General features: G+C 36.7%; 1 protein-coding gene across 4 annotated transcripts in view; it reads right to left on the bottom strand.

The window, feature by feature from the left end:
• Positions 1–12,964, bottom strand: part of LOC145684355 (phospholipid scramblase 1-like) — a 99,642-nt gene that overhangs the window by 74,976 nt on the left and 11,702 nt on the right. For all 4 annotated transcript variants that reach the window (XR_014131280.1, XM_081756578.1, XM_081756577.1 and 1 more), the window contains exon 2: positions 10,373–10,453. Coding sequence is in view for 3 of the 4 variants with exons in the window: in XM_081756578.1 (XP_081612704.1) it covers positions 10,373–10,415 (43 nt within the window). In the remaining variant the exon portion in view is untranslated. The remainder of the gene's footprint in view (positions 1–10,372; positions 10,454–12,964) is intronic.

Here is a 12,964-nt window from a genome sequence, read left to right as displayed (position 1 = left end):
TTTAACTTAAAAGGCCGAAAGTTGAGTTGATTTTGTGTTTAACGTCCCTTTCAGCAGCGAGGCTATATAAGACGGGACCTACTGATTAAGGTGGAATCCGAACCACGTGAGCTCTCTCCGGGAAGCAAACCCGGGTCACCCACGCCTAAGACGCGTACAATAACCGCTCAGCCATAAAGGAGCTCGGCAGACAAACGAACAAATGTAAAGTTATAGTTTTGTGATTTTTTTTTTTTTTTATAAGCGTTTCTCAAAGTTATGTTCATTCGATTGAATTCTTATTACAGATGGTTTGTGTTTTAGATATGTTACTCAAATTGACTCCTAGGAGAACATAAAATGTATTTGTTTTGAAACTTTTATCATTTTTGCCCACCTGATCGATTTTACCTGTAGTTTATTTAAGTATATGTGCATTTTATTTGTTCCATTAACAAGGTTTTATTTTAAGATGTAATATTTTGTAATCAGCCGAATACAAAATTCTCAATTGCCAATACAATAGTGTCGCAAAACACTGACGCGTATCGAAGTTCTATTTCAAAGTAATATAATGCTATCTTCACTAAATATAATATTCTATTTTAATACATCTTTTTGTCTGGTGAGGGACTTAGGGATTTATTGTTTAACTTGCAGCTTCAAGGTAATGTTTCAAAGATTTCTCAAGAAACTCAAATTCCTACCATTGGATATACGGCAGGATTTCTTTTCTTTTCTGATTCTCGTTTGGGGTGGCGACCGTACTGTTGTAATAAAGATTAACCTTTTGTCACTCGCGCCAAATTTACTAACATAACTACTCGCGCGTTTGCTTTTTTCCAACATTGACATTTTGAGATACAAACAATATATTTAGTAAACTTATTTGAAGTAATGCATGCAATTGTTGAGTAAATACTTAGGATATTTGGAATTGTTGCTATAGTGCTGTCAAAATGTCTTGATCCGTGGCAAAAATGCGAACTAAAGTTCAAACCATCGACACATCCACGCGTTGAGCCAATAAGGGTTCAGCTGTTGCTAAACGAGAGAGCCTTGGCGAAAGGGAGTGAATTCCTTCAGCCGATAGCAACGCTTGGAACAGAAAACTAGGTGTCAAGTCAATGTGGTATATCTATAGCTTGTCAATATTTTTTTCTCTGAGATCGGCTTTCGAAATCATCGAATCTAATGCCCTGAGTAGCAGTAAAAAGCTCGTGTAACTCATTGCTGCTCTTACGATTAGAATTCCTGTTCCGTCACATGTCCACAGTGATCTTTCATCATCACGTGCTCCTTTCTTTTGGCAATCAAATAAAGACGTCGAAATAAAGTCATTAATTTTGCTCTTGAAGTTGCTGTACAGTTGCAGTGCGTTCTTCGCCGAAACTTGTTCGTAATTTATCCAAATAATTGTTAGTACATTTTACAATTTCATCAATCACGGCTATATCGCTAAATTTCGAAAAAAAAAAAAAAAAAAAAAAACTGTTGACTGAGTGATACCCTTAGCAGTAAACTTCGGTTCTAGCATCTTTTTCACAATGTTTTTACACTTTGTCTTTGCTGATGCTGCCAGTTACTATTTACATTTTGTTTTCCTGTCTTTCCCAATGAAACAATATTTTCACTGTAACTGTAATTCACATCCATATCGTTTGCATCTGAATCTGCATCTACACTGTTCTTATCTGCTTCACTATCATGATCAATATCATCTTCATTCACTTTTTCATTACTTCAATTCGCATCACTTTCAGCAGCCACTAATTTTCGATAGTTAACATCAGACTCATCATTAATATTGTCAAGCCACTTCTCTATCTCACTTCTATTCAAGAAGCGAGACGTTGCTTAGAAAAACAAAACTTCACTCATATACAATAATTACCACATTAACGATCGCGCGTTGGAAAATTTCAAACTCCATAAAAATATATGTTTTGCTAGTGTTATCACGGAACTACTCGCGCGTTTGAAAAAAGCAAACGCAGACGAAACTATTTCCTCAACCTGTACTGGAAGCTACTACAATTGCAGCACGTCAGCGAGCTTTAGGGTGAAAGAGGGGAAGGAGCCACTTGAGGAATAGCAGTGAGGGTGACTCCGCTAATGCGACCCCATTCGTAAAAATCATTAGTTTTTACTCACCTGTTTGCTTTTTTCCAACAGCGCGAGTGACAAAAGGTTAAGTAAAAGTTAACTGTTTCGACGTAATTGAATTCTTCATCAGTGACTATAGTTTTCATTACTCTTACAGGTTTTCTTGTAACATATAGCGTCTAACATATAGCGTTGAAGCCGGTTCATTGCAACAAGGTCTATTACACTGTGTAGTTTGGTTTGGTTTTGGTGTGATGAAGTATATTTTCGATTGTAATAAATATACGTGATATGCCAACACCGTACACATTGAAGAGTATATTTTACAAAGCATTATATTTGTTCTATTTTAGATAGTTCATTTATTTCTGGAAGCAAGGGGAAATGTTGCTCAAGAAATACAGAAGTGTTGCAATGGAAGAAGACCCACAGAGAGCAGTAGCGTAGCCAGGATGTGTGTTTGGTGGGGCAAGTGCTGTTATAGGTACATATGGAACAATTCCAAACAAAAAATATATAAACATAAAAATATATAAAAAATTACAAACATCAAACTACATTGTCGGACCTCTTTGGGGGCCCGGCCTCTCTGGGCCCCCCTTCCCTACCCCACTAACGGAGAGTATTGACAAAAATCATATGTACTAACATCCTTAAAGATATTTGTGAAGAGTGGTAGGATATATGTGGGACTACAGTTTTTTTTTCTTCCTTTTAGAACGAGTGAATTTCATTCAATCATAACATTTGTAAAACATTTCCCATTTTAATGCGGTTTATTTCAAATCACACGGGAATTATGGTCATCACTTACCTTTGAAGCGAATATTGAGAATTACGGCTTTGAAATTGATTTTTGTTTTGCCAATATTACCTTAGTCTCCCTATCCCAGTTTTTGTCGTTAAATTCTTTTTTTATTATTACTTCATCTTTTGTATGCAGTGTTGTAAAATTTTCTGTATCTCTCTATATTCTCACAATCCTGATTCTGAGCTATTTAAATTCTACATTACTATTTCATAGGTTTGAAGTTTTCTTCAATTATAAAGACAACTGTTGTTTGATATTGTTCTTAACTTTTTTTTTTTTTTTTTTTTTTTTTTTTGCGTGTAATCAGTTAAGAGAGAAAGTGTAATTATATTTCTCAGAGTACAAGCTCCTTAACGGTGAGGTTCAGTACCATCGCCTCCTTTTCTTTCTATCCCATTGATTTGTAGGGGAAGTATTCTTCCTTTTCTTTGAAATGAATAAAATTTTTGATGTTCTGATTTTACTGATTTCTTCTGAATATCTATTTAAATGTCCCTTGCTTTGTCAAAATGATCTTTTAGTATATATAAGTATATTATTATTTAAATTAGATGTCAATTATGAATATTAAAAACATACAACACAGAATTTTATTTCCACAAAGTAAGAGACATTTAAATAGACCTGAAGAAAAATAATAAAAAGTAAAACCCTTAAAATCTCAAAGAAACAGAGGAAGATTTCCTCGTATATATCAATGGGCTAAAAAAGAAAAATGGCTGAGTTATTCAAGACAAAATATGGATAGCAGGAATTCTTTAGAATAATATAGTGCTTTTTTGAACATTGTAATCACTTCATATATATTTGCTTTTCTGATTTTACATACTGTATGAAGGCTATCTGTGTTAAAACTCAATGTTATGGAATGCTACCAATTTCTGTTTAAAAAAAAAAAAGTAGTAGTACATCCGAAGGTATATTACATATAACTTCTAAATGATGATAAGGTTCATTACATAGGCTAATGTATATAAGTTAATACGATGTGCATTGTATTTTTTAATACAATTTGGTGTGTTTTTAGTGCTAATATAGACCAGAAAAAATTGTGATCTTCCCTTCATTTATTCTCTTAAAGAATTCCTTTAAAACAAAGGATCTTTGCAAAGTATTATGTTAAAACACTTCATTTTTTATGTAAATGACTTCATTAACCTTTTTTCTCTATATAATGGGTATGCACTATGAGTATACTGTACATGTGGCTGTTTCATTTACGATATAAATTATTTTCTCACATTTTTCTGTTTCATTGTATACAATTAATGTATAAATCATATAGGAACGCATTAAATGAACAATTAGTTACCTACTTAATTGTTATTTTATCTTAATATGATTTCCACTTTTAAAGTGTATTTAAATAAATATTTAAGGCATAGAGTTAGAACTGACAGCTTAGTCGTTAGAACTTGTGTTTAGTGCATTTCAGTGTTTGGTTTCTACGAATATAGTCATGGGTGTAAGCAGACAAGTGATCGCTCCGGCCACTTTTTTTTTTTTTTTTTTTTTTTTTTTTTTTTTTTTTTTAATACCAAAGTTACAACAAATGCAGAGACATTTTGGCTTGGCTGCTTGGATACACGTCTCTGTTTTCCATATATTGACAAACTAACATGGTTACTGTCCACCTTTTTCTTGTTTACTTTAACCTTTTTTTTTTTTGCGTGTAGGCTCGGTTTGAATCTCTCCGCCACCACATACCTTTTATTAAAGTATTTTTATTTATAATTTTTACTTCATTAATTTTTATTTAAATCTCATTTTCCATTGGGAGTGTGACCCCTGTACTTTAAAAAAATTTAGAAAATCATTGACGTTTAAAATCCTTTTCCAATAGTTGATGGGATAACGACAACCTAAAAAGACCGTATTTCCGACGGATTGCTGCGGCTTTTTTTTTTTTTTTTTTTTTTCGAAGAAAGCGTTTGCAACTAGCAAATTTTGATTGCATAGAACAGTGTTGTTCCTAGTGGTCGTGATAGTGAAAGATGTGCTTTCAGGGGGAAAATGTACTGACTGTTATAAGTTTTTCACATTAGGCGCACAGACATGTTAATTGAATTATTCTTAACGTTAATTATTAGCTGCTCAGTTGTTATTTTTAGTTCGCTTTTAAGCATTTGTAAGTCATTCCCAGATACTTTTCCTCTATATAGCACTTAAATCGTACTGAGAATTGTAGAAATGTACTGCGTATGTACCGAGTGCAATATTACTGGTGGTGCGGGGCCGCGGTGGCTCAGTGGTAGAGCGTTCACCTCTGGTGTTAGGGGTCTCGGGTTCAAATCCTACTCCCGCCAAGTGAACCTTGTGGTGGACAAACACCGTATGCGTGGGTTTTCTCGGGGTTCTCCCGTTTCCTCCCACTTTCTTCATTCCACCATTTCATTCATTATTCATCATCACCGTCTCCTTTAGCCTAACCGGCATAACCGTGGGACGTAAAATTAAAGATTTCATTTCATTTTTATTACTGGTGGGAATCCGCCATGATTTTCATTGCAGTGCTACGCATCTTTTCTGCTGTCTGTCGACTGGTCGGAAAGGCAACTTTCCACCGGCGGCGCTGGCGCATTTTATGCGCCTTTCCGGTTGTTTGCCGACTGCTCGAAAGGACCTCTTTTCGATGTCAGCTTCTCAATTCTCCCACAGGCGGCATTCGACCTCTTGCCGCAGTCGAAAAGTAGCCCTTTGCCGACTGGATATCAACCCTTCAGGAAGGCAAAATTTTCACCACTTTTTAGAGTAGCTTTGCCTAAGTTTGCCTCCGTGCTATGATTTCTCATGAAGGGCACAATTGCTAGTTCTGAAAGTATATAATACTTCCATGTCCCATTCAATTTCTTGTTTTTTTAGCTGAAACTGCTGCAAAAAAGCAAAAAGAACAAATTTTGTACTGGGACACACAAAAAAATGCAAGTATTATACTTCAAGAACTTCCAAGGGTGCTCCTTGTCGAGAAATCATAGCATGGAGAAAGACTTAGGCAAGACTAATGTAAAAGCTGATGAAAATTTTGCCTTCCTGAAGCGTTGATTTCCAGTCGGCAAAGGGCCACTTTTCGACGGCGGCAAGAAGTCAGATGCCGCCAGTGGGAGAATCGTGAAGCCGACGTCGAAAAGAGGTCCTTTCCAGCAGTCGGCAAACAGCCGGAAAGGCGCATAAAATGCGCCGGCGCCGCCGTCGAACAGTTGACTTGCCGAGCAGTCGGCAAACAGCCGGAAATGAGCATTAAATGCGCCGGCGCCGCCGTCGGAAAGTTGCCTTGCCGAGCAGTCGGCAAACAGCCGGTAATTAGCATTAAATGCGCCGGCGCCGCCGTCGAGAAGTTGACTTGCCGAGCAGTCGGCAAACAGCCGGAAATGAGCATTAAATGCGCCGGCGCCGCCGTCGGAAAGTTGCCTTGCCGAGCAGTCGGCAAACAGCCGTAAAGGTGCAGTAAATGCGCCGGCGCCGCCGTCGAAAAGAGGCCGGCATAAGGAGTCGGCAGAGGGTCGGAAAGAGGTCTTTCCGACTGTTTTGCCGACTCTGGCGGTCGGCAAGAGTCGGCAAAGGGCATCATTTTTTACGATTTTCGACCGCTTGCCGCCTCGGCAAAAGGTCGGCAATTTTGAACAAGTAGATCGTCGTGCCGCCGCGGACGGGTGCCGGCTGCCTACCGGCGGCCTGCCACCGTCGACGGCGGCAATCCCTCTTGCCGACCGCGGCATCCTGATGGGGTATAGCATGTAGGGCCAATTTGGGGCCCCGTATTTCGGAAATTTCTGCGTATTGGCCCAAACGCCAAAGTACGTGTCTCCTACTTTGGTCTCCCGTAACACATCCGGACCTCAGCCAAATCGGTTGTGTGAAGTAACGTCATTCGCTTCCTAGTTATAGCATGTAGGGCCACTTTGGGGCCCCGTATTTCGGAAGTTTCTGCGTATGGGCCCAAACGCCAAAATACGTGTCTTCTACTTTGGTCTCCTGTAACGCATATCCCGACCCCAGCCAAATCGGTTGTTTATACTTAAGACAGTTTTCTCGTGAAGAAACTTCAGTAGAATTCAATAACATTTCTTTATTCCTATCCCGTCCAAGAAATGCTCATGTGATAGACATATTTACGCTAAACAATGGCCCAGAAAAAGACTTAATTCATTGGCCATAGTAACTATTGAAAATGATGAAGCCAGAAAGTTTGATTTCGAGGAGATATTGTCCACATTTTCTTACAGAAAAGTCAGGAGAATGCCATTTAGAGTTTGAATACAGCATGTATATGTCATTAGGTAGTTAATTTTGCTCACTTCTATTGTAATTGATTAGTATTTTTATGTTATCGTTATATGATCTTTCCACTACATATTTTGGAACAAGGTGTCGTTAACATCGTCTTGTGGAACAAACATTAACAAACCGCACATTATGATTTTGAACATAAATTATAAATATAGGATTCAATTGAAGCAAATACAAATAATTACAAACGTCATCTGAAAAAAAAGTTACTTTCAGGGACGTGTAGAGTGTATTATCGCTGTTACCGGCGGTAACGGTAAAAATATTACAATTTTTGTTGTTTTCATATACCTTCAAACTTCATTATCAATATGGGAAGATGTTCACATTTTCCTTTTTCTTTTCTTTCTTTCTTTTCCTTTTCTTTTCTTTTCTTTTTTTTTTAAGTTTGGATGGCCTATGCTTCATTTACATTGTGAACGAATGCAACATGCCAACACCAAATAGGAGCATACTGTTGTTGATACCGCAGATTTCAGAGGTAACGCGAACCCCGATAGCGTTCGTTCACTCCAGAAGCACCTTTTAGCGTGCCAGCCAGAAGCATCCTGCGCGCTCGTATCTGGACTTTCGGAATAGCCTTTATGTTACCGTTCGGCTGAGTGGAACAGGAAAAAATAGGAACGTTCCCTGTCAAAACAAGGAGAACCTAGAATATCATCAACATGTATATTCTACTCACCGCCTGCTTAGGAGTCTATTCGCTCTCCTCTCGCTGTAGAGGATCGAGCGGGCGGTAACTTTACCATACTGTTTCGTTTGCTTCCCCATTCTAAGGATAGAAACTTGGCTGTAATTTCAGTATTCATAAGATTATTTCATTGTCTTAGCAGCATACAATTTCGGACAAATATAAGTAGCAGGTTTTTCATACTAATAGCATTTAATACATGCTACTGTGAGACTGATGTTCTAGTGCATTATTTAATCTATCATTTTTACACGACTTTTGTATGTTAATACGTTATCTTTAAATTTGAATAATACAGCAACAATGAACAAGAAGAATATATTCCATAGGATATTCTAACAAAACTTTAATATAGGTTTACTTTGATTCAAAATAAAGTTTCTCATTGAATGTTAATTTGAGCTTACGGGTATTATTTTTTTAAAAAAATTGAGATTTTATTTCTGTTTAAACGGTATATATAAATTTAGATGGTTATCTCATGCCTGAAGGAGCAAAGATATTGTCAGTCCCTGAAGTGTCATTAAATATATAGAAATGCCTATTGATGAAACACATTGTGCTATATGGGAACTGTTTCAAGAGCAAGGGGGAATAGTAATGATAATTAGAGCAAAGCAGAAGTGTTGCCCGCGCTCCTTCCAATTCGAGTAATTATTATTATTATTTAGGATTTATGATAATTAAGTTGAAAATATTTTGTTTTTAATTTAGTATAGAAAACTTTCGATGCAACAAATTTCCAACTCTAGCCGCTAGCCTACTAGTGGATTTTGTACTTTGATGCAGTTTGATGTGTTGAAAAAGAACTGAAATCGTCTTCATCGTGCCGCAGTTTGACTGTCTAATTTTCAATACGGAAAACTTGTTGCTCAAACATACGATGAAACTCCAGTTATGGCTGGTGAGGTAGGGAACTGCAGCCTCTTGTTAATTATATGTTCATTCTTATGTCCATAGACTTAATTTAGTTTTTAGAAAAGCCCGTTGATTATACAAAAGGGCACAGGCGTAAATAGCACCCCCGCAACCCTCGTGGCGGAGGGGAGAAGCACGAGCTCCAGGGTCGCAAAATATATCGAAACTAGGGGCGCATAACTAAAGGCTGAGGGGGCACTGAAGCTTCAAGTTACGCTACTGGAAAAGGGTATAAATTGTATTTTTAAATTGTGTTGGGACTTGCTTCTTCTTCCTCGAAGTCTTCAAAAAGAACAAATGCTCTGGATTATTTAGTCAACAAAAGTATCCCAACAGTCTCAAACACAGGGTATGGAACTCAGGGGCGGATCCAGGTCCGACTTCTAGGGGAGGCGGTGGGTTGTCATACTGCTTCTTTTAAGAGCTCCAAACTTTGGGATATATATATATATATATATATATATATATATATATATATATATATATATATATATATAAATAAGAAAGTTTCCTCTTCAAGGGGGGGCGATCGCTCCGATCGCCCCCCCCTGGATCCGCCCCTGAGTAGGAGTAGGGTAAATGATGTGCTGTATGTCTTTCAAGATGAACTGTTAGGAGTTTTTAAATCTATGATGGATAAAGCGGACGAATAGGATTTTCAAACCAGAGTTTGTGTAGCAAAATTCTATCAAACCTTTCAAAGTTTTGACTTCAATTTTTTTACTTGAACTATTTTCTGTTATACCATCAAGATAAGAAATCTTCTTCAATATCTTACAAAAGAAAGTTCATGATGTAGGTTACTGCAGAAAGAAAACAGTTGAGTTTGAAGAATACCTAAGATCATTGAGAGACAGTTTCAATAATATTTAGTAAAAAAATAAAAGAACCTGAAGAGTCACAGTTGTTCAAAAAGGTCAAGAGTAAATGAAGCGGGATTTGACCACTTTGCCAAGCCTATAGTTTGAAATGGTTGATACTCTGAAAGAAAAAGTGAGTACTAGATTTTCTGTTATTGAGAAACAAGAGTTACTTGTAGTATCAGCAACCGGTAACAATCGTCAAAGTGTCACGACACGTCACTGGTTACTTTAGTTATCCAACGCTATGATAACTTTACTGAAAAATTTGTGTTAATCGCAAGGAATGAAAAGTTTTTTTTTTTTTTTTTTTTTTTTTTTTTAGCGAAAGTCAGAAAACTACAAAGTTTTTGTTATCACTTACACAGTGGGCTTTAATATCTGTATCGTTATTTGTATTATTGTATGCTATTGTATTTCACAAACCTTCATAAGCCCCCATGAGAAGAAATCACAGAGTGTGCAATCACATGACCTTGCCGGCCACTTCGGTAAAATAACATTATCTTCACCGTAAGAACAAGTTTTTCATTCATAAAACTGCCCCTTGAAATCCAAAAAAAATAATAGTCAAAACAATTGAAGCAATATTAATCGAATGGCAACAATAACAATAACGGTAAGAAAAGGACTGCCATATTCGAAACAACAAAATATACCAGATTAACTTCGGTGTTCTATATGGAACATTACACAAATACGTAACAAAATTGCACTTACCACTATAGGAAAATTTTCGTTGATTTCCCAGTGGGTTCAGCATTGCTCACAGTTTCCTAAGCAACAGAAGCTGCTCTATCTCTGAAATAAAGAAGAATGATATATACAGTATGTTAAATGAAATTTTATTGTATTATCTGAACACAGTACAGTACACAATTATTTGAACACCGATCGGAAAGCTCTAGCAATGTTCCAATTGGGAAGGTGAAAGTGGAAGGAATTGAAACAAGCAGTGGAACATAGTACTTTTTATGGAGAGGGAGAAGATGAACAACACATTTCATCTTATTGTAGGGATGTAGATAAACGAAGGAAAACATACTGTAATGTGCAGAAATAAGAAGAAGGCGAAGATAATAACACATAAAGTGTAATAATAATAATAATAATAATAATAATAATAATAATGCGACACTTCATTCAATGGGACATGAATATGCAAGATGGCCAAATGTATGTACACTTCTCCAAAATATAATTGCGCGCCTGATTTTTCAAAGTTCCTTATGTAAATTTGGCAATAACGCCCTCAAAGTTACAGAAGGGAATGTCATAAAAAAATAAAAAAAGGAGTAGTGAAGCCTTCTCAACACACTTCGTTGTTTGCTGTTTGAAATATTCAGATTACTTTTATGATTTAATGTAATGTTAAGTTTCAGCGAGAATAGTACATTGGCAAATGCAGAAAACTTTAAAGAAAGCACATACGCTTTTTAACTCAAAGAAAAGCATATAAAAACAGAGGATTTTAAGAAGTTCCGTCTCCATAAATACAACTGAAAGATATTTCTATAGTGTGTTTCGATAGTCATACGTGTTTAGGTCTTTCCTTCTGCTGGGATTGAGACTTTTACAGTTTCGATTCACTGGTGTTTGATTTTCAATGTGAAGCAGTTTCTTCCGAATACGCTCCATCCTACGTCTATTAATGCTACCCCTCATCACTGTTTAATGTTATATCCCTCTCAATACGGCGACAGTCATGACTTCGTTGAGAACACTACTTTTCTTTCTTCTTGTACGCGCCAAAAAATGACCTATCACAAACCAAAACAACTGCAAATCGTTGAACGAAACTCAACACTGTTGCCACACTTGGTACAATTGTACCAAATTCAGCCCTTTTTGTCATTCATCGGCCCGTTGGTACCACGCTGGTACTTTTAGCCCCTTTTGTGAAAAAGTTGGTACAATTCTACCTAATTCAGCACCATTTAACAAATATTTGTCACATTTTCAAAAGTGTCAGTAAAACTTTTCATACATTTTACGTTACTTGTGTCTTGGACTCTTAAAAAATGCTGTTGAGCAATGATTCTGTGACGTTGCATCGAATAACGCTACAAACTTTGTGTGTCTATTGTCCTCCTTCGTTCCCGAAATTGGCGAGAATAAGGTGCAATAATTTATATTTTAATATTTTATTATAACATAACTGTTTACACAGAGATGATTGATTTGTTTCTTGTTTTATATGTTTTTCATATATGGCCATAATATCGTTTTAGTTTTTTGGTCACTTTGAAATAGAGGCGCGTTTGGTTTCCTTACAATACATACCGAATATCATAACTGTTTTCCTATGAATTTACTGCCTCTGTTATACTTCCTACGTGCGAAAAAAGTTTCATCTACTTCCACGATTGTTCGGGGTCCTCCTATGTGGATGCTTTTAAAAAGTAATTTTTAAAATGTGCACTTTCTTGATTTGGACTTTTGGAAGAGAGGGGTCTAAAATTTTACCTCTTTTAGTTTCGTGTTATAAAGCGATGTGTTTCACTGGCTTAAAATCATGAATTCAGCCCTTTTTGTTTCAATTTGGTACTATTTTTCAGCCCACTCTAGAGCGACGACTGTGGCAACACTGAAACTCAATCACTGCACGCCGTTTCGAAACACAAAAGTAATAGGGGGCACTTCTAAATTGATTTTAACCAACCCGCACAATTGTGTTTCCCCGTGTTGAAAGGGATATGAACATCTCCTGTCTCAGTTACATTTAGACATTAACTTCTAATTCCGCTGTTTCAACTTCAATCCTTAATCTGGTTGAGAAGTTGTTTTGTTGGACATCACTTACGCCTTTACTATATCTATTTTCAACCCGATTTCCTTGTTCTTCTATCATAACTTGTAGATCCTTATTGTTATTTGCAACGAGATCGAAGTCTGAGTGAAACGAAGAAGGATCAGACATATTGCTTTATATATATAACTAATATCACTCTGACGCACCTCCCTCTCTTTCCTTGTAGTATTTCTACAGCCAAACAGTGGGATATTTTCAGTAGCTTGTTTATGGATATTATCTATAGCTTCTTCGACAATGCTTACCTTAACAGTGTGAATAACCACGGAGGTCTTCACTGGATCAAAAGTTTTTTTCTCATATTCAATGAACGTAGCTCATAGACAATTCCTAATTATTACACCATTACTTGAATATGATCTACTGTGCTGTAACACTTCTAAATGCACAGTTTCTTGACGGGGTGAGGTTTAACCCTTAGGGGATCTTATGGTACATTTTGTACCATACACGTTTTCCATGGTACATTGCGTTATTTCTCTTCTATTTGAGCTTTTTCG

Source organism: Thermobia domestica, chromosome 4 (assembly GCF_964235325.1).
Source record: "Thermobia domestica chromosome 4, izTheDome1.hap1.1, whole genome shotgun sequence".
NCBI lineage: Eukaryota > Metazoa > Arthropoda > Insecta > Zygentoma > Lepismatidae > Thermobia > Thermobia domestica.
Note: the sequence above shows the minus strand (reverse complement) of the source record. Positions and strands in the feature narration are given on the sequence as shown.